The sequence below is a fragment of the Akebia trifoliata genome, chromosome 6 (assembly GCF_017979445.1).
Source record: "Akebia trifoliata isolate Shusen 1 chromosome 6, ASM1797944v1, whole genome shotgun sequence".
NCBI classification, from domain to species: Eukaryota; Viridiplantae; Streptophyta; class Magnoliopsida; order Ranunculales; family Lardizabalaceae; genus Akebia; species Akebia trifoliata.
Window position 1 is genome coordinate 21,730,861 of NC_141380.1, and position 25,680 is coordinate 21,756,540.

Below are 25,680 nucleotides of genomic sequence, written 5' to 3' on the forward strand. Positions count from 1 at the left end.
TGAAACAGTACTTCAGAAAATACTTCTGGAAGTACTTATGTTTTAAGTACTTCTGACTCCTGTATCCACACGGGCCCTATGATTTTTAGAACTGCTATCTGCACCCCAATTTTTAGAAGTTGCTTAATTAATTAATTAATTAAATTAATATAACCTAATCACATCTGGGCACGTGGCACGTGCCACCTTACCTAGTAAACCTATAGAAAATCGCAAATGAACTATTTCCAACATAATTACCCATCCACATCTCACTCTATACTTCCTATTTTCGACCTCCAAATTTCAAAACAAGGCTTAAGCGTGAAACCAAATCAGCAGCGATGGAAGAAGAGAGCAATAGCAGCAGTTCTTGGAGCTCTGCAACAAACTGGATCGTATTCCATGGATCTCTCAAGAATTCCATCTCTTTCGAATCACCAAATTCTCTGATTGATGGAGAGGATGTCCAAGATTCCGAAAATTCAACAAGTCCTAACGATCAAGTGGTGTTGATTCAGCCTTCTTCGCCAGATTCGGGCTCTTGCGAAATCAAAAGTAAGTCCAAAAAATCACTTATTCCAGATAACTTCAGTTAGTTTTCAACATAGTTTCAAAATTTTCCGAATCTTTGTGAGATTTGGTTGAGATTAGAGAATTGGAATAGAGATCAGTTTGATTAGGGGTTGATGATTTTCGAAATTAGTCACAACATTTCGAAAAATCCTCCGAATAAGGGACTAGCCCATTAAATCAAATCGAAGAATTAGTCAGTGCTTTATTGATTTTTTATTTTTATTTTTACCTTTTATCCTCATAAGTTTGTTTTCTTCAACATTCAAATCCCAAGAACATGATAGGATTTTTTTTAGGGAGGTTGAAGATGATGGGTTTTGTTAAGAAATTCAAAAAACTTTATTTATTCCCTCAAACTTTTTTTAACAAATTTTTTTTTTTAACGTATTAATCCGAATTAACCAAATTGAATTGAATCCAAACTTTGTTACTATCCTTTTGAAGGAGCACTACAGTGAACTGAACTGAGTTAGATTGAATTCGGATGTATCTGTCATGGGTCTAGTGTATCTGTGTAATATAAAACATAATTCAATCTAAAGGGTCTGGATTTGGAGAAATATGAACATTCTCAAAAAAGAAAAACCTTTCTAAAGGTAGAAGCGGTGAAACACTATATCAATATCATATGTTTGATTGGAAACCTAGGTGAAAATAACATAATGAAAGGGTCTTGATTTAGATAATTTTAAGGGAATGAAGTTTTGGAAAAAAAGTGCATATGGAGAATGTTTAGGGAGTTGATAGATGCTTATTGAGATTGTCCACCAATTGTAGTTTTGATAGTATAAATTTGGGTTGGGATGGTTTACTAGGATTCGAAAGGAGTGTCGAATGTGTGTGTGGGAGGGGTTAAGGGGGGGGGGGGGTATATAGACCAGTGTAGGGGACTGGTTACAATTTTTGGAGATCGGGGGGGGGGGGGGGGGGGGTATATAGACCAGTGTAGGGGACTGGTTACAATTTTTGGAGATCTTTACTACTGACCATTGTCTGTGATATTATCTATAAAGTAGACAATTATAAACATGTAGTAACCAAGGATTGTTATGATGATCCAAATGAAGTGGTCTTGCATCCCAAATCTAGGAGGAATCTCTAGGATGATTGGCTGACTAACCTATGGTTAATTGTAAATATGTAACGACGATCTTGATGATGTTGATGCAAGAGAATTGCTTTATTATCTCCAAGGATTTTCTTCTAGATCACCTTTTGGGTTCTTAATAAGGAGTTCCCTCTATTTCAATGTCCAGTAAAACTGGTTAGGTTCCCATTTTCTTTCTTTGTGCTTTAGTTTTGTCCCCCTTCTCTTACTACTCAAGGGCTTAGAATTATATTCCTAATCGTGGATGTACCTTTCAACAATCCTCAGAAGTGAAATTTGCTTAATCTTATAAAGTGAGTTAAGGATGCTTCTAACCAACACAATTTTGCACATATTCCCTACACATAATTAGATGGTTGGATGGATTTGTATGACCCCTATGGATGATGATCACTTGTCTACATACTGACAATAGTGTTTCCAACCAAGGGCTTAAATTGTTAAATGTGTTAAGAGTACTTGAAGTTTTGGCAACTTGAAAGGCGATGGAGAATCTATGTGAGAAAAATGCATTAAGGACCTCTATAAACTTCACACCTATAAGTAGACCCCCAATTTTTTCACTTGCTTGATTAATCAGGTTGTCAAACCGATTCTGGCGGTTCTTGATGATGGGTGAATGTTCTAAGAGATTTTGGTTGTCTCTGGATATGTTCTAAAACTTGGAAGAGATATTTTACATCAAAGAAACCTTAAAAACCACGCTAAGTTATGAAAAACATGACTCGAGACATAAAAATCATCATTTCTAGACGGAAAGAAGTTTTACGAGAAAAATTGGCAAAATTTGACCAAATTACCAAACCACTTCTGACATTAAAACATACTTAGAGACTATGTTACACTTAGGAAAATCCTTTCGAATACATAAAATGACCACTCATTATCAAAAAATAAAATAAAATGGCAACTCAAGACTTTTTTGCCAATTTTCACCGACTCGTATGACCCGCACTCATTTCGTATCGAAAAATTACGAATGACATAAACCAAAATTTCAAATGAATTTCTCATGAAAAATTGATTCCAAAACATCCCTAAATATTGAAAAATGACGTCCTGAAACAAAAAGCCCTTTTTGAGGGCAAAATGGTAATTTTATTATCAATATTAAGTTTTAAACCAATAATCGAAAACCTTAATGAAATGTCAAGTGGAATTTTAATAAATCTTAATCAACTCTAAATAATTGATGAATAATATTTTTTGATAAGTGAAAATTTATTGATAAGAGGACAAGGTGTCCTAAAAAAGTAAAAACAGATTACAATCTCCCCCTACTATTAGTTTCCCACCTAAACAAGAAATCTTTGAAAACAAACCCCTAAACTCCTTATTTAAGTTGGGAGCCCATAAACTTAAGTGGAGCCCACCAAAAATTAATTAAATGACCTTTCATGGGGGTCTCAAGAATTTTAGAAACTTTAAATATTAATCTCACATGAATCTAAATAATCCTAATCTACTTAAACAAATCTATCTTTATCATTCAAAAGGGATAATTCTAATCTAATAACAACAAGATAATCCTTATCAAACCAAAAGAGATAATCCTAATCTAAACTGATCATAATCTTACTCAAAAGCTATCTAGAAAAATCTATAAAAATGGATCCTACATCTAAAATTCGTATGCCCTCTTGGACTGTAGAAAAGGACCATCAAAACTCCATCCAAACCTTTCCAACACCCAAAAATCGAATTCCCAACTCAATACATACCAATACTCTTGATTTTCAACAAGAAAACACCCAAGAAGGCAATCAAAATGCTCAAATCCTCATCAACAATCACAAATCACTAAAGAAAATCCAATCTCTTGGCTTTGGAATCAGATTCGGAGGTGGATATTAGCTCACGAGCATCGCAAGGATTATTTTATTATCTAAAGATTTCTGAGGAAGAAATTATTTTATTATCTACTGATTTTTGAGGTAACTTGCATCCGCAATCAACAAAGTAAAATTTTGAATTTCTTCTAGAAATTAGGTCATTTTTTTTGCAATGTAGATCTTTTGGTAATAGCAGAGACCGACTTTCGCTGGGAGGGATTTGAGTCTTAACACTTCTCAATCTCGTAACCTGATCCCTGTTGAGAAACAATTCCTTCATTTTGAAGATGATTTTGAAAATGATGAGATGTATATTCACCTCCAAAATAAGATCGGAGAATTTTGATGGATGTGGAAAATTGATTTTTTTACGTAGACTAAAAAATGTTTAAATGCATCAAAAGCTTCAAATTTAGAATGCAAAAAATAAATCCTTGTGTATTGACTGTAATCATCTATAAATAAAACAAAATATCGGTGATGAGAATGTGAGGGAACATGAGCCATTCCCCACACATCAATATGAAAAATATCAAAGCAATTTGTAGAAATGTTATCATGAATTGGAACAGGAAGAGTCTTGCTTTTATTCATTTTGCAATTGTCATAATTAAATACTGAGCCATCATGAAGAGAAATAGATTCTTTATTTAAAAGCAAACCGGACTTCAAAATGAACAATAATGTTTTGGCATTAGGATGCCTCGAACGTTTATGCCACAACTGAGATAGATTATTATTAGGATAAAACAACGAAAAAAATGATTTATTCCTGGGATAGCTAGACAAGGTCATTGGAAACAATCTTCTACATTTAGGTCGCTTCCCGATCACCTTCCCCAAGTCCTGATCCTGTACAATGTAACCAGATTTAGAAAATGAGACTTTACAATTGTAAACAACTAATTGTCCAACAAAAATAAGATTCAAAGTTAAGTGCGGTGTACGAAAAACAATTTGCAATAGCAAAGTATGAGGAATATCACCAAACAGCTGTTCTTCATCAGCTGTGTGGATTTTTAAATTTCCCACATGGTTTCAAATTTTCCATCTCCACATTTGGTTTGGGAATTGATCCATCTATGTGTCACAGTTCCTCCCCCCTTGTTTTTGATAAGTGTAAAGATATATTGAGGGAAAAGAAAAGAATTTACAAAAGCAGGCGATTGAGATAACCCTCAAAAAGAACAAAGAAAAAAACAAAGCTAACAAAATGAAGTAAAACAAACAAAAACGTTAAGAGTTACACAAAAGATTCTATCTGAATACAAAGTCGTTGAAGGAGACCCCCAAATAGTCCTTGCTCAATTTCGACCATAAGTACAACAACTCAAAATCTCTAGATCAACAGCATGAGGCGGACTTTCCTTACTCTAAAACACCTTGTTGTTCCTCTCAATTCAAAGATCCCATGCAATGGCCGACGGAAGGATAGCCCAAAGGTATCTTTTTCTAAGAGAGAAAGTTTTAGAAGTCTATCCTTCAAAAAACAAGAAGAAATGTTTAGGAAGAACCCATTCCACTTAAAAAAGGGAGAGAAATGTAGTCCAAATACCCCTGGAAAAGGAACAATGAATTAATGTGATTAACTGACTTTGAATCACTAAAGCAAAGAGGGCAATAGTTTAGAGTAATCCAACTGCATGTAATCAAGTTATCCAAGGTAAGAATCCTCCCTAAGGATGCTAACCACGAAGAATGAAATCTTGGATGGGATAAAGGCACTCCAAACAATAGATTCTGAGAAAGAGTTGTTGAACAAAGGAAGCAGTTTATAAAATGATAAAATGAACGAACTAAGAATCTCTTATCCTTAGCCGATAGCCATTCCCTTTTGTTCAGATCATTCTCATAAACCTGAGCAGAATTCAAGAGATCAAGAAAAGATGTTACCTCTATTATCTCCCAATTATTGAACTTCCTCTTGAATCCCAAATCCCAAGTAGTGGTGGTGCCATTACAAATAAGACAATTCTGAACGGAATGGTTCTTTTTCAAAGAACAAGCGTAGAAAGACGAGTATTGTGTTGGCATAAGCAAGGTACCACATCATCTATCCTCCCAGAAACTAATTCTATATCCTAGCCTTATTCTATAAGTGATCAATCTATCAAATTGGTTGACTACCTCAAGAATCCCTTTCTATACGCTACAATCATATGTGCCTGAGACCTCACCACTATACCAAGCAAATCTCTTCTCACCGTACTTAGCCTGGACAACTCTCCTCCACAAACTACTCTTTTCCTCCCAAAATCTCCACAATCATTTACCCAACAAAGCTCCATTGGTAAGCCTTAGACCTCTGATCCCCAATCCTCCATTTTTCTTTGGGGTTCAAATCAACTTTGAATTTACTAGGTGGTATCTTCTTCTTCCATTATTATCATTCCATAGGAAATTCTTCATGAGGCGTTCTAACTTAATCTCTACGGAACTTGGCAAAGAAAACTAGATAAGAAATAGATCAGAATACTAGTCAAAGTACTCTTAATCAAGGTTACCTTTCCTCCTTTTGAAAGGTATCTCACCTTCCACATGTTCAACTTCTTTACCAATCTCTCCACTACTCCTTCCCAAACACTTTTGCTATTGTAAGGTGTCCCTAACAGTAAGCCTAAATAAGAAGAGGGAAGAGTGCCGTAGGAGCAACCTAAAGTGGTTGCCAACATAGGAAGATCAGAAACATTTCCCACCCCAAACAACTTGTTTTTTTCTTCAAGTTTATATGCAAATTGGAAACTACTTCAAAACAATATAGAAGCCCTCACAAAACACAAACTTGCTCTTTTAAGTGATCTAAGAACACCAATGTATCATCTGCAAATTGATGATGGGAGATCAATGGTCCCTCATACTTCCTTAATTCTATTGCTCTTTCGATAAGTTTACCCAATGCCTTAGCTAATGTTATCAAATAGCAAAGCCTATGTGACCAGCATAGGCTATGCGCATATGCGGTCGCATATTGGTCAGCAATTTTTTTTTGAAAAATCAGAAAAAAATCATAAAAAATCTCAATAAATTATGTAAGAGTCATAAACATGTATATAATATAAAAAATCAACAAAACTTTATGAAATTTAAGTAAAAAATTACAAATTACAAAATAGTCTTTAATAAATCTGATTTGCATCATGTTCCACACAACCATTCCTAATCCATTGGGGAACAACATCTGGATTAGGATCACCGCCTTCTCCATCATCACTTCCATTCCCATCATTGTCTGAAACATCACTTTCTTCTGCATACATCTCTTCCTCTTTTGTTTCTTTATCATCTGTTCTCACCAACATCTCATCTATTCCCAATAGTTCTTCAACTTCATCTTCATCCTCTTCCTCTTGTATCTCGTTTTCATCTTGTAATCTTGAACGTCCCTCCCTTCTTCTTTGACTTGAGCTTTCTTTAGGTGCCGGTGCAAAAGCTGCTTGCTCAATTTGGGCCTAAGTCAAGTCTTCTCCTTTAAGCACCGGATTTTCTCGTGCATCGGTGAGTTACAAATGATCTCTACCCAAGTTTTCAATGGAGATAGGTTCGTAAAATCCCGGATTCTCCTTCCTTTACTTGAATTTTTCATGCAATTTTTGATTGTATTGCACGAAGACCAAATCATTGAGCTTCTTCTGTTCAAGTATATTTCTCTTCTTTGTATGAATCTATTAAATGCATAATAAATTTTAACTTAAGTTAGTAACTGGTAACTAGTAAGTAGTAACTACTATTAACACAAAATATATATACCTCGAGTCAAGAGTGAAGAGTTGAGATTGAGAAGATGAGATTTGATTTTTGAATGAAAAATAAAGATGAGGGTGAGTTGACTTGTGACTTGAGACTTGAGACTTGAGACTTGAGAAGATGATGGTATTGAATTATTGATTGCTTTGAATGCTTGATGATTGATGATGTATTGAATCTTGATCTTGATTCTGGAGTCTTGACTTCTTGTATTGTCGTACAACTTGTATTTGTATTCATGTTGTATAACTTGTATTCTTGTTTGAATGTTTCTTGAAACTTGAGACTTGATCTTGATTCTTCAATGGACAATGCTCGAGTTGAAGGCTTGAAGCTTGACTTGAATGCTTGATGAATGATGAATTGATGATGAATCTTGAGTCTTGATCTTGAGATTTGAGAGTTGAGTCTTGATTCTTGAATCAATTCAAGACTCTTTTGAGTCTTGATCTTGAATCTTAGAGATGGTAGTAGTAGTAGAGAGTAGAGTAGAGACTAGAGAGTGTTAGAGAGTAGAGAGTAGATAATATGTTGTAGTAGAAGTAGGGGGAGTATTTATAGGAAAAAGTAGAGTTTAAGAGAAAAAAAAAACCAAAAAACATTGTGTCCAACAGTCATATTTTTGACCGTTGGACTTTATGCCATTGCACAAAAAATTATGCCATCGCATACTATTCACATATGCAACTATGGCATATGCAAAAATGTGTTTAGAAATCGCATATGCGCATATGCGCATATGCGAATGCATTTGACAACATTGGCTTCAGCTATGATAAGAAGTAAAAACAGGGATCTCCCCGTCTCAAGCCCTATGTGCCTCTAAAGAAACCTGCATGACTACCGTTGATAAGAATGGAGGAGGCCGTAGTTGTGGACTTCATGATCCACCCTATCCATTTAGACCCAAAACCCATTCTTTCCAACATATACTCCATAAACTCCCAGCTCACATGATTGCAAGCTTTTTGCAAATTGATTTTTCCTACCTACCCAGCCTTCTTTTCTTTCAATCTCGAGTCAAGACATTCATCAACACTTCGTCTAGAACCTGTCTTTCTTTAGTAAAGGCCCCTTGTTCAAATCCAATTAAAATTTTCAACACCTCTTTCAACCTAGAAGCCAACACCTTAGAGATAATTTTATACACGAAACTAACCAAACTAATGGGCCTAAAATTTCCTAGGTCCTCTGCCCCCGTTCTCTTAGGAATCAAAGCCACAAAGGTACTATTCAATCCATAGTCCAAACAATTTTTCTTCTGCAACTCCTCGAACACCTTTCTTAAGTCTTTTGAGATGATATCCCAACAATGTTTGAAGAAAGCCATGGTAAATCCATCCGGCCCAGGGGCCTTATCCCCACTCATAGAACAAACCACTACTCTCACTTTCAAGCCACACTCTTTCCTCCTGATTAAGGGAGTGAAAATTCAAGTTATTGGGCGAGGACGTTTGAATTCCCTTTCTCTGTACAACACCTTATAATAACCCACAACCCCTTCTCTAATCTCCTTTACTCTTTCCACCAAAACCCTGTTGATTGAAAACTTAAAAATCAAGTTACTTCTTCAATGAAAATTCGCTACTTTGTGGAAGAATTTAGTGTTGTTATCCCCTTGATGACATGCGAAATTGAAACTCCCAAGAAAAGTAATTCTTCCCATTCAATTTAATAAGCAAAATCTAGGATTTTTCTGACGTTTTAAGGCCTCAAAAGAAAATCAAAGAGAAGTAAAAAAAATCAGAAAACCAAATGAACACTGAGATATTGATAAATACAAATTGAGATACTATCACCCAAATGCTGAAACCTTCAGCAACAAGAAACCATGGTTTTCGTTGTGATGTATTAAATCGAAGAAAGCCTAGAACCTATTCTAGACCAGATTGAGTTCCAATACCATGACAAAACAATGAAAACAAAGATATTTGATCACAAAACTTCTGTGTCATTCCCATAGGAAAACTCTCTTTTTATATATGCTGGAGCATTCTATACAAGGAAGGTTTATGGTTACAATATCTCCAAGATTGGGTTTCTATACAAAGAATGTTTACAACTATACAATTGATTTCCTTAATCACAGGCAATTTCACAACTCAACAAATTATCTTCCTTATCATAGGCGATCTCACAACTCCGAAAATTATCTTCTTTAATCACAGGCAATCTCACAGCTCAGCATATTTTAGGATCTGATTTTATCTCACCAGAATTAGCTCTAATAGCTTCTTGGCGGCAAAAATGAGTGCAAGGGATGTCTCTTCTATGAGAGTAGTTTAACTCTACACCTACCAAAGTTCTACTTAACTAGTAGAGTGCATTCTTCTTCCCTTCACCATTTCCTTGCATCAACTATGCCTCAGTAAAAGTTCTTGCACCGCAAGGTTTGATTTCCACGGTGATACCTTGAGTAGATATCTTTTTTCTAAAGTAGCACATATAAGATTTTGCTCCACATCAAAAGTAACATGTACACGTGAGATCCAAGCTTGTCATAGTATGATATGAAATTCCTTTAAAGGAACCACCTTGCATTAAACATCATTGATGAACTTTTCAAGACAACAGAAAAATGAAACCTTTGGTTTCAATATTTTGTAAGATCTTCTCAGCAATATGTGGAAATCAAGTCCTCTTTATACTCATCACTACACAAGATCCTGAATGACTTCCTGGAGAGTCAGACTAATCTAGTGTTTATTTTTGATACCATCTCCAGATGTTACTTTCCAAGTTTAGCTTTGATAACAAACTGATGTAGGACGATAACACCCTAAGTTATACCTGAGATTTGATACCAAAATTGATGTTGGATGTACGTCGTAGATTGTTAATTAAAAATAGTGTAGAACAAATAAATATAAACCTTGGCAAGTAAGGGTCGATTCACGAAGTCAACGAGGGTTCAACTGATTTCTAACGTAAAACAATATGGGTGAAAAAGGACTTAAAATTTAGGTAATCAACAACACAAAATTAATGAAAGTAGCAATGGAAAACTTAGAGCAATCGATTCCACCATAAATAAGTAACCAACTTAAATACCTTGATCTTGTTTCTTTTGTCTCAATCTAATCAACAAGCTAATGCTTATGGATCGCAATATGAATCAATAAAAGTACTTTAGATACTACAAAATCCATGAATATTTTTGTTAGAAAATCTCAAAACCCATGATTTATCAAATTTGTAGAGCATGATTTAACTTGATCTAATCTAAGTTTAAATCATCTAAGTTAAGATAGATTAACACGAATATGAGATTTAACTAAGTAAAAGAAATCAAAATACTGCATTTACATTCCCCACGAAACAAAGATGAAAGACATCTAATTATGATCATCTTGCTCGTGGCTTCCTCAACCTCTTGAATGGGGGGGATTAGCCACTTGTATTGATCCTAAATTGATGCTTGATTACAATTCCCCTTCTTCAATTACAAAGCAACCTCTTCTAGAGAGGAAGAAGAAGAAGAAAAAGAAATAAAAATTTATAGAAGCCTAAAGTTTATTCTCTCTCTCTCTCCAAGTTCTCTTATGGTCAAGTTTGGTCCTATTTATAGAGGGAATTAGGGTTATCTTTAATCCTCCAAAGATCTTCTGATACCTTCGAACCTTTGACAATTTTAAATCCCAATTCTTTACGTGAAAACCAAGTCATTGCCTTCTCACTAAATAAATTGTTATGTTTGCTGCGCCGTGTGCTTTGTGTGCCGCTCCGCAGTATACTTGGGCCAAAAAAACCTGAAATTTGGTCTAGGCTCTTGTATTGGGTCTAGTATTACAATTGTGTTGTGAACTTTTTCGTTGCCCAAGTGCTTTTCGTGTCTTTGGCCTATAGAGAAATAAACAAATTTTTTATTAAGTCCACAATAAAATTAACAGTAAATTATAAAAATATTTATTAAATGGGGACTACGTAATATATTTAGTTAAAGTAAGGGAATTATCCAATTAATCTCTTTCAAAGCTCTGTTAATTGGGCCTAAAAGATGGACTTCTAGGCCTTGATCATTGGACAACCTATGTTTGTCGATTCTAGGTTTGTTCTTCTTTAGGAAGAGGGGGGGAAAGCTAATTAGGTAAAGAAGAAAATTGAAGAGTTAAAAATGTTAAAAAGTTTAGGCCTAAAAGGTTAAGTGGTGAAGGGTAAATGCAAAGTTTCACAATAAGGTGTTGCAATCAGGTTTAGGGGTATGAAATAGGATTAGGTAATATGGCATAAAGTAGATTTGGAGAAGATGTATGTTATAAGGTGTTTATGGTGAAACTATGATTTGATGGGTTAAAATTAGAAAAAAAAAATGAAAAGAGAAGAGCAGATCAAAAGAAGATTAAAAAAAAAAGGCAGATTTACCTTATAGTCATGCTAGTGATTTTCGTGGAATCTCCAAGTTGATTGCACCCACATTCAAGTAAAAAAAATTGAAAATTTTGTAATTTTTTATCCATTCATTCATATTCTACTTAAAACAATCTATTACATTGTATAAATAGAAAAGACCAGTTGCTAAAAGCTAAAAATCATCTAATTTCACTTTACCTTGTATTTCAAGGTAACTTTCCTTAAATACTAGCTTTCTCGAAATAAAAATTGTGTTGAATGGAAACTTTCCAAAACTAATAAAATTTTTATTTGGATAAAAAATTTTCTACTAAATTAAAATATTTAATAATAAACTTTTAAAACAAGTAGAACTCAATTAAATAAATAAAATATTGTTATGTCTCTAAAATTTGTCCAACTCATTAATGACTATAAAATCTATTAAAGAACTATCTATGAAAACAATAAATACCTACCTCGATAGAGAAAATGAATGTTACCTTGGACTCACTCCAAAGTTTCCCACACCATTAATGGGAATATCAAAGTTCCAATCTCAATTTTATTTATCATTCCTCATTAAAAAACCCTAATACAATCTATATATAAAGAAAATAAATCAAGATTCCTAGTCAAACTAAAGTACCAAATAAATAATCTTATTTTTGTAACTTTCTCCTAATTTTCAAACCCTAATAAACTTAAATATAAGACACATTAAACTACCCTTAAATATTATACTAGACCATGGGCCAATAAAACATGAAAATAAGCCCATAAAACATAAAATTAAAGTCCTAAAATGAAAAAGTAAATAAATAACTTATCTAAAATAACCTCGAACGATAAAACGATAAATCTAAACTCAAATAAGTGAAAATTTAAATAATTACAAGTTGGAACCCTTGACAGCTGACTTGATTTGCATTCTGCATTAATTTGGTTTACCTTCCGGAAAGTTATCTAGGGTTTTGTGTAATGACAAGTATAAAGAGAATCTAATTTTCACAAGTTTTGTTAAGAAGATTTTGCCAAATGTTGAAGATCAATCATGTATTGTGGTTTGTGGTTATTATGAAGAGGGATTTTGGTTGTTCAATTTTGCTGTAGGAAGTTTCTCAATGGTGTTGAGTGCAAGGTTGTTTCTCTAAAAGAATGTCAAGTTGTGGTGGGAAGAACTTGGATCACACGTGTGTTAGCTACTTTTGATATGAAGCAATACAGTATTGAGATATCGTCGTGAGAATCAAATTCTATGGTGTAATCAGTCCAACAGAAGGTTGATGATAAAATAATTGAGTCATCAATTTTCGAAGATGGTGTAATTGCACAATTGGATGAGGCTAAGAAGTTGGATGATGAGCAGTATCTCCTACAGCAATGCTTGCAATTCTAGAATTAGTTAAGGAAAAAGGTTGTCAAGTGGACAACAAGTCAAAGAAGCCTAAGGAAGATTTCTTGGAGGTGACATCTTCATTGTTTTTCCATGATCTAGCTATATTATGAGACCTCACACTGATTGTCATTTTAACAAGTACAGTGGAGGCTTTATTGAGATAGAAGGCATGTCTTCAATCTTAATAATGATTGTTTTTAAGGAAATTTTTTTAACCAACTTCAATAGGGTCATGAACTGAGGTTCATAGCACAACGCAACATTGGGATGCATGGCGAGTATTCTCCCACAATGAAGAATCGCAAATGGTCATGTTCATTTTCAAGTATTTCAAAACTCGAAAACTAGTTTCCCAATGAGGTGAGAGACTCAAATCAAGCTAACAGTCATAGGCCCAATGGTAATTTTGAATTAATAAGCTGGATGTATTGGCTTATTTTGAAAGGTTTAAGGTTGATTTGGATGTATCTCATAAGGTATATGGTAGATTTGGAAAAAGATTAATAGTAATTGGTGTAATGAAGATTGAATGGGTTTCTTGATGGGGTTAGAGGATTTTTGATGAGGATATCACAAGCATATACCCTTCCGAGTGTTCCACAGGAGGAAAAGACATTTTGAATCGTGGATAGACGGAGTGTGGACGTGACATTTATGGACAGGCACCATTTCATAGACCATTTTCATTGGGTCATTATATTTCTTGTTTTTATATAGTTTATGTTTAAGAGAGTCTATTTTATTGTTTAAAATTTTTATTTGAGGTTATTTTCATGTTTTATTAGCCTATGGGGTTAGTATGGGTGTTTCGGAGCAATTTGGTAACATTATAATGATTTTTTAATGAGTTTTCATAAGCTGAAAATTCAAGGGAAATAAAGTTACAAGATTGGGACATAGATTATATTTTTGGTTTTGTTTTATTTAAGTTTAAGTTTTATTTACAACCATTGGATCTTATTATGTTAGGTGGATGGTTGAGATTAGATTTAGGGTTTTTAGAACATTGTAAATACATATTTATTGTTGTAATTTTCTCTAATGGTGAATAAAATAAAGACTGAGCTTTGATTTTCCCAACAATGAGTGTGGTGTGAGGTCATTTTGGAGTGAGTCAAAGGTAGCATAATTCCTCTCTATCGAGGTAGGTATTTACTGCTTTCTTAACATATTCTTTCCAACTTTCTCTTTTAATTTTATTTTTAAAAATTTAAATTATCCATAAATCCTAGCTACTTCATTCTATACCCCATAACCCCATCGAAATTCCTTCATCCATTGAAATGTAATCCTAATATCTATAAAAACCCAACAAATCAACACTACTTATTTGACTAGTTTTGCATTGAAATTGAACTTAGAAATCTATTTTGAGTATCTAAATGAAATCCTAGGTTAGAAGAAGACTTGTCTTCCATTGGAACCTATTTTTAGTACTTGAATTGCTATTACTGTGAGATTGTGACGACCGTTGGGACTATTTTTGATTCATTTGGATTCCTTTACTTATCTATGAATGTATGAGCTCATGATCTATGTTTACACTGCTTATATTAATTAAGTTTGATCTCAGGTTCATCATCCTAGGGTAACATTCGTTTTCCTGCATCATTTTTTGATGCGTTAACTTTAGGAAAAACAAGAAGTGTAAAAGATTGAAGAAGATAGAAGATTATCTTGAAATCACACCAAAAGTTTTTGGAATCACACCAAGATGGCTTTACAATAAATAACATCACTACAGAGTTTCTCAAAGAGAAAAATATGTAAATTTTATTCAATCATTGTCTGATAATAAATCCTTAAGATGGTTTAAGTAAGTTTTAAGACTTCTAATTTGGCTTTACCCTTTACTCTAAAGTACTTTATCAAAATAGAAACTTTCCAAAAATAGTAAAATTTCCAATTCAATACAAACTCTTACTAACCTTAAATTTTTTAATAATAAACTTCTAAAATAAGTAGGACTCAAAATAACAACAAAAAAGATTTTTTGTATCCCTCAAATTCGCCTAACCCATTAATTACAAAATTGTCATTGGGGCCTGTGACTATTTTTCTTGATTTGCGTCCCGCATTAACATAATCCTACATCAATAATTGAAACCCACATTTCTTTAATTTTGGCAATGCCAGCAGTGTAGTGATCTACATTTCTTTTACATCTTAGGGTTTTATATAAGATTTAAAAAAAATGTAGATTATAGAGTTTGACAGAACCTAATAACAGAAGACGTGGCCATGAAAAGAAATGAGTCGACGAACAGGATTTGTTTAGCCAAATGCCTTGAATGATGATGGTAAAACCCCTTTATGCATAAAAAGGTACATTGTTCGATTGTTACAGCTTTCATTTTTTTTTTCTTTGAACGTAATTGAACTTCAAACAATGCGAGTAGTCCTTTTTAGTATTCCTCTGAAAGGATAAAAAATTTCTTCAATTGCAGTTAACTTGGGGCAAAGGCATGAAATCAGGCAGGTCTATGTGCGGAGTACTGCTCGAATATATGAGATATACTATGCACCTGAGCCACAAAGCATTAATGAGTATCTGTGCACAGTTCGCTGTGGCATTGCTGCTAAAGAGTATGGAACACTTGAAGCAAGTCATACTGAAGCTATTTGTGCTCATAAGGAAGAGTCGACTGAACCAACAGAAATCTCTGAGGAAAAAATTAAGAATGAAAATACCAACAGCACTGATGAAGACGGTTGGATAGAAGTGAAGGTCCCTGACTCTCCATCTCTCACTAAAAACATCGACAGAAATACTGAAAGTAGCATCCAGGTATTTTTTTTTTTTCCCTACTTGCCGTTCATCCTGTGTACTCAAGCAAAGCAGTGTTTTAGTCCATTTCTTGTTAGGGCTTAAAATTGGTCGGATTTGAGTATATCTATCTTCAGATCCAAATTTCTTTATCTAGATCTGAGTCTCTATCCGAATCTTACTCGGATCCTACTAGATAAATCATATCCAAATCATTTTGATTTCAATTAATACAGATCCAGATCCAACCCGACCCGACCGAATTGTTTGATTCGGGTCTGTTAATTCAGGATATTTCAACCTTTTTTTTTTAATGAGTTCAGTAACTCAGTGCTAGCGGGATTTTAACCCAGGTCTCTGGTATCATCACCCAAAGACTTTACCATCTTAGCTAGCTGGCACCTATCGGATAGTTCAACATTGTTCCTTCTATACTTGTTTGTTAATTGCTATACTATTCTATTTTACCTTTAGAATCATTTTATTTTATAATAATTAATGTTATACTAAAGTAGTCGAAAAGGATATTTTTGAAAAACCTAAAAATATAATTATAATTTGGAACTAGGTGGATATATGGATGAATCCTTAGGACATCAAATCATATTCTACCCATTTTTTTATTCGGATCTACTCCAAGGACTTAAACCCGCTAAATTTGAATTTCGGAATAAATCCGTCCCATTTTGTACCCTATTTTATTTATTTATTTTTTAAATCATGTCTTGTCATTGACTGAATAAACCATTCAGGATTTTTACGAGGCTACGGCAGAGATTACCGATGCAAGTCCTTGCATCTCTCTTACGATTCGCTTGCTATCCCTTCAGACTAAGGGATGTGTCCACATTGGGGAGATTTACATATTTGGTGAGCCTGCTGATCCTGCTGATTTAGACCATCAGATGGGTCCTGTCGTAAATTCAGCTGGAAGTTCTCTAATGGCTATGCTTGCTCCTACCCTTCTTCAACTATCTAAAACGGGGATTAGCAGAATACAAGACAGGAATGTTTCCGATATCAGGGAGGGATCGAAGGATCAAGATGGTGAGTTGAAGAAAACTGAGTCTCTGAACCCCAATATTGGGAAAGAAACAAACATGGAGGAAGTAAACAAGGAAAGTGTGACACGGTTAGACCACGTTCAAGGTATGGGACAAGGACCTGAAAATATCATGAAAGAAAATGATCAGTCTTACGGTCATATTGAGAAAATTTTGGATCGCCTGGTTTGCCGAGTAGGCACAATAGAAGCATTTTGTTTGAGGTTTGAAGAAAACATGCTGAAACCCCTTGGCAGCATTGAAATGAGACTCCAGCGACTAGAGCAGCAACTCGAACTACTTACCACGAAATCCCAGTCTTCTGAATTGAAACCATCTACAAGGATTACTGCTCCTGAGTTTTCGTGCAATGAATCCGAAACGAATTCCCATTATAATGATGGCAATAATGATTACAATTGTGGGGTGTTGGAACAAGCAAGTAAAGAAACCCTGCATACAGGGGCTTCCGAGTTTTTTCATAATGAATCTGAATCAAATTCCCTATTTAATGATGGGAATGATGATCATTGTGTCAGGGAAATGGAATCTTCAGACACGGATGGTAAAGCATTTTCTCCCAGTTTCCCGAGTCTGATAATTACGGCCCCAGAATTTACAAATGATGGGGATGGTGATAGTGATAGTGATAGTGATGGGAACTGTGATGTTGCTTCGAACTCAGCCAACGAAGTCTGCCACACAAACAAGCCATCTTCAAACATAGATGATGCCTTGGCTTTGGCACTCGCTGGGTTCTTATCTTCCACTTCTGTTCGACCATCCCAAAATCAACGAAACTTCGATTTTCAAGGTCCCTGATTTTGCAAATGAAGATGATAATAATTCCAGGGGAGAAAATTTACCTTCTTCTACCAGAATCCCATGGGAAAGAGATGCGGATTTTAGCATCTGCTTCGGTGAAAACAATGGAACACATAATATCAAAGGTTTAGCTTCAACCCTTTGTAGCTCATTTCAGGATAACCAAATGCAAAAGAAGACGACTTCGCTCAAAGATGGCTCCATTAAGACTTTGAATGAAACCCTTATCAGACAAGGCGGCCTTCAAGAGAAGGGGACAGAAGGCAGTTGCGAAGACAACAATATTAGCCGAGCACTCACTCAAGACAAACATGACAAACATGGAGAGAGGATGATTATAGCTTGACAAAGGTCGCTAAGGAACAGATTGAAGATGGCAACCCTGATTTAATTTTGACTGGAAATGATGTACAGAAACAAGAAGGTATCACAAATCCAACTGATGAAAGTGGCATCAGTATTACTTTCATTGATAACCAGCTTTTTGCAGAAGAGAACTACTATAATAGAGCCGACACCTTTTCAAAAGGAAGTGTTTCTTGCACTGAAGTGACTACTATAGATATCGAGAATGAGAGGTGCAACAAAATTGATTCAGAGAATGTGCTCAAACAGAATTTTAATTGCGTTGTGGATTTCGAACTTCCTGTCTTGGATGTAAAATTTGTTCCAAAGGAAAATTGGAAAGCCATGTCTCCCCTTGACGCCCTTCTTGGTGACATACAAAAGACCAAGGTCGAAGATTCTTGCTCACAGGACAATGATGATGATGATGATGATGATGATGATACTTCCATTGGTGAGCAAGGTCGGCTGTTTCTCGGGGATGAGTTGAAAGTTCCAAAACTAGATGGAAAGCTTCTGGTCGATGTGGATGATCTTACTGTCAAAACCATGGTTTCGAACATGGGAAGTGATCAAATACAGTACCCTGGGCTAGACTACACTGATTCTGTGGTTTTGATTGAGGGAAGTGAACAAATACAGGATTTTTCTAGGTGCAACAACCAGGAATTGCCCAGCCTTATATGATAATGATAGCAATTAGTTTAGAAATATGTAGTTGTACAAAGTAATAGAATTGAAGATGAACAACTTGATGAAAGAAACAAATTTCCTTTATTGGCTAAGTGAATGGTTACATACCAGGACTCAAAGCATTCTTCCTCACCCCACTAGTGGGGCCTAGGGCCGGACACCCCATCAACAAAAAAAAAAAAAAAAAGACTCAAAGCACTCTTCATAAACTGGAAACAAAAAAGAAATAATAAAACTGTCGTCCATTTTGGCATCATTTTCCTTCCCCTGAACAAGAACATGAAGGACTACCATTGCCAGTTGGCATGCATTTTTGTTCCGGAGTCCAGTGACCATGACTTTAAACTGATGAAAAGCCTCAGGTTTAGCCTCGATTGTTCTCCAACATACCTTTCCAATTCTCAACCATCTTCTGAAGGTTCTCAAAGCCCTGAACAAAAGAATTAGAAGTTAAATCAGCACTTTTTTTTTATAAAATTTCTTTAAGGCACTGTAAACACAAGTTCCAATTATTTAATTGCAATTAGATATGTATGCAACAGAAACCCAAAATATAAACTATTTGAAAGCTATAGATCTCTCACCATACGGGTTGTGAAGTCACCGAATGATTCCTCCACTTCTCTCGTGTGTTTCCAATTATAAAACAGTGGTTCCAAAACCTTCTCTACATCATGAATCTTGACTTTATTCATGAAAGGTTTTGCTAGTGAAGTTTGATTTGGTGTTCCGCCAAGCCAAAACTGTTAAACACAAGATCAACACTTACGATTAAGTTTCTTAGTTTTGTAACAATCCTTCAACCATCTAAAGAAGGATTGCACTCTTCAACCTCTAAACATCTACTTTTCTGATTGAAGAGATATCAAACACTTGAATTACCTGATAGCTGTTGGGTCCGTCACCTACAAGTCCAAGCTCAGCCATATAGGGCCTGGCACAACCATTTGGGCATCCAGTTACCCTTACCACTACTGACTCATTCAACTTTAGGCCAACCTGAAACAATAAAATCTCTGCTTGTATTAAAGTTGTACAGAGAAGGGGTGAAAAAAGGAACTAGACAAGCTTAAATGTGTTCTCAAGTGCTTTAAAAAGCCTTTTCTAATTACTTAATTTTACCTTATCAAATACCGCTCTAACCCGCTTGAGGATGTCAGGTATTCCCCGCTCAGCTTCAGTTATTGCCAGTGGGCAGAGTGGAAATGCTGGGCATGCCATTGCAGTTAAGTTGAGTGGATCTACGACCTCAGGATCCTGTTCACATGCAAACTGGTTAAGACATGCTTTACCGTGTCTTGTCGTAGTTAATAAAAGAAGCTATTTACAGAAGTCAATTGGTCATGTCTTGAATACTACATTCACGAACTGCATAGCTGGTGCAAGGATGAAGCGTGCAACAAGTTAAAGCATTAATTAACACAAATCAAAGTTCATTAGTCTCTCTGATTTCCCAATACAATATTATGCATGCAAATTCTTATAGAATACAGCTATTCTCCAATTTTCCACATGTCTCTATATTTATTATCTAATGGCGCTTGAAGGTGCTAACTTTGCTAAGTCAGTAAGGCATGTGGAGAGTTGACCTAGATTCAAAACTTGAACACCCACCATGCTAACCAGATGTTATATGTATGTTTAACTGTGCTCCCTTTGCAAGTACTCCAATTCTATAACGTATAATGAGTTTAGCATATAAATGTGGCTAGTGAAGTCGATTTTGTTCCACTTTTTGCACCCAAAGGAAGTCAGAGGTAACAGAGTTGAGGGGACAGAAAGAGGGAGAACAGTAGCTGATAGTCTGGTAAGTGAAGTATTGTAAGTTGCTCCTCCTCAGTCTAGTACTCATATTTGCAGGCCCAAGGAGTGGAAAAGTCAGAATATGCCATTTTTACTTGAGCTGGTCTTGTTGGCACTGAAAATTGTCAGAGGTCATAAGGTAAATTAAGCTCTACATCGCTTGGCGGAACTATCAGCCCCGTTCCTGCCTAAGAGAGCCATGGGAGGCCCTGCTGCTTGAGGGGCCACAAGGCTCACTCCATGGATCATCTCCTCATGGCCATCCAAGCCTTTGACCTATTTATTTTTCATTTTTCTCCAAAGATAATGCAGACATCTCCTGCTCAGGTAGTATCACCCAAACTTAGTGGGGAGAACAATGCCATTTGATGCCTTAGATGTGACACTTGGCATTGTTTTCTTAGACATGACACTAACAATGGCATATTCAACTGGCATAGGTGCTTGCACCATATACACAGTTCTGACAATTACTCTCTACATTCCTTAGCATATATCAATTGTAGTTGGGATGACTCCCAATAAAAATTGTTGCTGGTCAACATTAATGCGCATGAGTACTACAACAGAATAAATTATCTTACCAGCAGTCCAGCCTGTGCAAGGGCTGCTGTTATGGGACTCCTCCATGCATCACGAATATCACATAGGATAATGTTTTGGTTCGGTGTGAGACGCACATTCAGATTAAATTTCTCAATTATCTCTCTTAAAGTTTTCTTCACCTTACCCCCAATACGGCCATTATCAATGTGGATCCCACAGAACAAACCACCATTACCCTGCAAGATAATATAATTCGTTAGGAAGATGAACATGAAAAATTGAAAAGGAAACATACTTCAGACAGGCCTGGAGCATATAGAATTATAAACGCAGCAAATTGATTAGTATCTGATCTAAATGGAAGGAACTAGACCTGCTCGTGCCATCCCAAATAGCTCTTGAATTCCCACTCTGGTAACTCTCGAAAGGGTTCAAATTTTTTGCCATAGTATTGTTCAACGACACTCCTAAACTTCTCAATTCCCCAAGAGCTAATCAAATATTTCATTCTACTGTATTTCCGATCATCTCGTCTCCCATTTTGTCGTTGTGTGACAACAATTGCTTTCACAGCATACAATATATCCTCCTTTGGCACATATCCAAGTGGTTCTCCAAGACGAGGAAAAGTAGTCTCAATCCGATGTGTTCTGCCCATTCCACCTCCAACCTGCAAAACCATGAATTTATGGTAAATTGCTATCTTATTGAGTTCGCTAATATTTTAGTGAACTGCGAACTGGTACAAAACTGAACCCAGTTCGAGGTTCGATTTGTAGTGGGTTCACAAAAACAGCGAACCTAAAGAACCCACTTATTTTGGTGAATTTAGAGATTCTCCCATGGTTTGGTCAATATTAGAGATAACCCTTACTTTAGAAATCTCTAAGATTTGGTCAATATTAAAGATACCCCTTTGTTTTTAAAGTGATGATATCCCCCCCTTGACCTGAATCTTTTTTCTATGAGATTTGACATAAATGACTTAAATATCCATCACGAACCTCCTCTACAAACTGGGTTCATTCAAAAGTGGCAAACCACGAACTGTGAACTCGAATTCGAACCAACAAACCAGGTAACATAGGTAGAGATTGTGACAAAATGCAACATGTAAACTGGAAGGCAGAAATTAAAGCAAGACAGGTGTAATCTCACATAAATATTGAACCCCTGAGGTTCTCCATCAGCATCAGAAACTACAACTACACCAATGTCATTTGTGAGAATATCCACTGAGTTGTCTGTTGGCACAGTCACTGCAACCTTGAACTTCCTTGGCAAGAACTGAGTGCCATAAATAGGCTCTGGAGAATCAGGGAAGTTTGTTTCATGAGAGTTGTCATTACGAGCCTTTACTACTTCAGGAGGCTCTTCTGCTGACATAATTTTCTCTCCATCTACCCACAAATCATAGTAAAAACCCGATTGAGGCGTGAGGAGCGCAGCAATATTCTCGGCTGTCTCCTGTGCAAACACATAATCTTTTCTTATAAATGGTGCTGCAGGGGCAAGAACATTCCTGTTCAGGTCTCCACATGCACCAAGAGTTGAACCCATGTTTCCAATAATAGTACTCATCACAGTCTTGAGTTCCTTCTTTAGGATGCCATGCAACTGAAATGTTTGTCGAGTTGTAAGGCGAAGAGTTCCGATTCCAAACTCATCTGCAAGATTGTCCATGGCCAAATAGAGCTTGTTTGAGACCTTACCACAAGGGTTCTTTGTTCGAAGCATAAATTGGTAAGACTTTGAACCACGTACATCTCTATTAGTTTGTTGATAGCTTCCATGGAACTTTATTAATTGTGTGGCAGCATCATTTACATTAGGAGCCTCAGTGAGCAACTCCTCATTTAGAGGGTATCTCAAGAAGTTACTTTTCTCTTTGATTATTTCAACCTTGCTACGCTTAGGTTCAGAAGAAGTGTCTGGCTTTAATGGCTGCAAAAAAAGAAAAAAAAGAAAAAAAGAAAGGACAAGTATCAAAGCCTGTTCGAAGCTCACTGTTTTATGAAATAAGTCTGAGATCCAACAATAAAAGAGAACTCAAGATAGGCTTTAATAGGGAACGGAATTTTAAAATCACCCTAATATGGGTTTAAATAGAGAATAAAACAGTGATGTGAGATCGAGTCTACTCCCCATGATTATAGCCAATACACCAGTTTGTGGTGGCTGGGCGTATCCAGAGAGACGCCCTACACCATAAAAACAAAACTCCAAAAAAAAGAAAAAAAATACATAAACAAAAAGTCCTTGATTGATGCTAACTACTTCTAATCGATTCCTATTGTGTCATGAGATAAACCTTAATAGTGATATGTCGTCACTTTATCAAAATGTACCATAAATTCTCTCTATTAAGTTCCCATTCTCAATCTAGACTGCATCTATACATGAAAACCTGTACTGACGTGGTCCAATCCAGAAAATATTACTTCATCCACTAAACATTCAAATATACTAACCTTTTTTGACCAATCAATCATTTTTAATTCCTCATATGACATTTATACAGTATCATTATCTTATCCAAAACCCTTACGGTGTATGAACAATATACTAAAACCACTAATGGATTATGCATTTCTGGATCCCCAAATAGCATGCATTTCCAAGATAACAACACCAAGGGTCTTTTTAAGGGCCCGTTTGGATCACTATTTCTGCATCAAGAGAATATATTTTAAGAGCTTTTCAAGCAAAAGTTATCTTTTTTAATTCTGGTACAAAAAGGCAATTCAAACTATTCCTCACTGGACATGGTTTCAAATCTCCTCAGATTCGAGCCATCTCGATATCATCCTGATGTTCAATGTGAATTGCCTTGTTTGCTAACTGAGATGACATGGGTGATATTTTTGAAAATATCGGCCAAATCAGTAAAACTCGCTGAGTCAACCAAAATTTTTGTATTTTTTTTTTTGTTAAAATAATTTTTTTTAATAATTTAAATAAAAATATGATCTTGTGACTAAGAATATTCTAATCCACCTTATTTTATATAAAAAAATAATAATAATTTGGTAAGTATAAAAAAAATTATAATTATCATGCATTTTAATAAATAATTGTAAACCGTCTTAAAATAGTTTCTCACGCAAGACAAGAAGATTCAGATGAGTCAACTTCGTATGAAGGTCAGACGACATACCGAGTTGAATGGTTTGTCTCGTCCATGAAAAAGACGTCAAAACAAGTTTTAAAGAAATTCCAGGCAAAAGTTGTTTTTAAAGAAATTACAGAATACATCGAAAAATGGCTTTTTCTATGCAATTAAAATTAAAATTTGAAAAAAAAGAACAAATCGATGACTTGTTAAATTAGGATTACAGATGTACTAAAATTTAGTGCTAAAATGAGTTCAATCAACTAAATTCCACTGCAGAATCAATCAAAGCAGCTAACTTTTCTTAAATGAAGCAAAAAATCCACCATAACGTATAAGCTAAAAAACAATAGAATCAAAGCATCCTCACCGCGGAGACAGCTCTTACGAGTGAAGAATTCGAAGACCGAACCGGAACAAATCTTCTCGAAGGAACAACCGAATCAGAAACTCTCAAACCATGAAACCTATGAATCTGAATCTTCGTATCCTTCAAGATGGCGGTGTTCGCCGATCCGATCGTCGTCCCCATAGCCATTAAATTAGGGTTTTTTATTTTATTTTTTGGGAGAGATTTCAAGCGAAGGTAAGGATTTCAGGTGCTCTCGACCAGTGATCCAACTGACCTAACAGTAATGGCGACGAAGCGAAGGGTAGTAAATTCGACGTATTTTTTTCACATTAAATTCTTGTGGTATTTGCAACAATGGGCCGTGAGGGCAGGACTGACAGAAGCAGCTACGTTTGATTCACTTTTATTTCAAATCTGGGATTTTGAAAATACATTGAACTGGGACAGGATTGAGTGCTATTTTGCTTTAGTCAAAAGTGGCAGCCCGCTGATAATATATAGGAAAAATTACTTAAACGATCATCTCTGATGGATTTTTTTTAAATAGTCATTAAATTGACAAGACATTTATTAAATTTTTCTTTTTAAATAGTCTCTTCATTTACTGTCAAGTTCACCACTTTTATTTACTGTCGAATTTGACACTTTTTTTTACTATTAAATTTATAATATTTATTGTCGAACTTAATCATTTTTTACTTACTGTCGAGTTGTTTAAATGATTTCAATCCAAAAGAACCATTTTTGATTGATTTTCATTCAAAAATTAAAAAATGAAAAGAATGAAAACGATGAATTCGAACGGTTAAGACATTCATTCGTGAGAAATGTGGGAGATAAGGTCTAGAGACTATTAAGAAAAGAAAATTTTATTAAATAGACTATTAAAAAATCACCCAAAACTTAAGGACTATTTGGAAAGAAGTCCTTCTGTGTGGGTCTTTTAAGTAATTTTTCCTAATATTTATAAAAATAGTTAAGTATATTTTAATAAAATAAGATGCATTGAAATATTTAGTCACAAATCACATTTTTATTTGGAAAATAAAATTTTCAAGGAATTAACTAGTTGCAAATCACATGTTACAAATTGCAATCCAACAGAAAATAAAAAAACTCACTTTTAAGAAAAGAGAGCTATTATTGGCACCCCAACTATTACTTATTATACCCCAATTTAAAATAATGAAAATAAGTGAATGGTTGAGAATAAGTAAAAGTTGGGGT

The 25,680-nt window shown here is 35.2% G+C and overlaps 2 protein-coding genes across 2 annotated transcripts; one reads left to right on the forward strand and one right to left on the reverse strand.

Annotated features, from left to right (window-relative positions):
* Positions 1–229: 229 nt before the first annotated feature.
* Positions 230–18,732, forward strand: LOC147400402 (40S ribosomal protein S27). Its single transcript, XM_086446084.1, has 3 exons — positions 230–537; positions 15,415–15,755; positions 16,487–18,732. The coding sequence occupies exons 1-3, from the start codon at positions 324–326 to the stop codon at positions 17,597–17,599; spliced, it is 1,668 nt and encodes a 555-aa protein (XP_086302210.1). The 5' UTR covers positions 230–323; the 3' UTR covers positions 17,600–18,732.
* On the reverse strand, positions 18,699–24,915 carry LOC147400403 (sulfite reductase [ferredoxin], chloroplastic-like). Its single transcript, XM_086446083.1, is given in 9 exon segments — positions 18,699–19,028; positions 19,031–19,070; positions 19,225–19,383; positions 19,523–19,639; positions 19,763–19,897; positions 21,028–21,225; positions 21,363–21,659; positions 22,148–22,933; positions 24,472–24,915. Coding segments are annotated over 9 exon segments (2,001 nt in total). The 5' UTR covers positions 24,640–24,915; the 3' UTR covers positions 18,699–18,927.
* Between the last annotated feature and the right edge of the window lie 765 nt (positions 24,916–25,680).

Excerpts from the sequence above, each read along its gene's own strand:
- LOC147400402 (XM_086446084.1), top strand. The coding sequence starts at position 324 with ATGGAAGAAGAGAGCAATAGCAGCAGTTCTTGGAGCTCTGCAACAAAC. Across the intron at positions 538-15,414 it reads GGGCTCTTGCGAAATCAAAA|TTAACTTGGGGCAAAGGCAT; the intron begins GTAAGTCCAAAA and ends CTTCAATTGCAG. Across the intron at positions 15,756-16,486 it reads ATACTGAAAGTAGCATCCAG|GATTTTTACGAGGCTACGGC; the intron begins GTATTTTTTTTT and ends TAAACCATTCAG.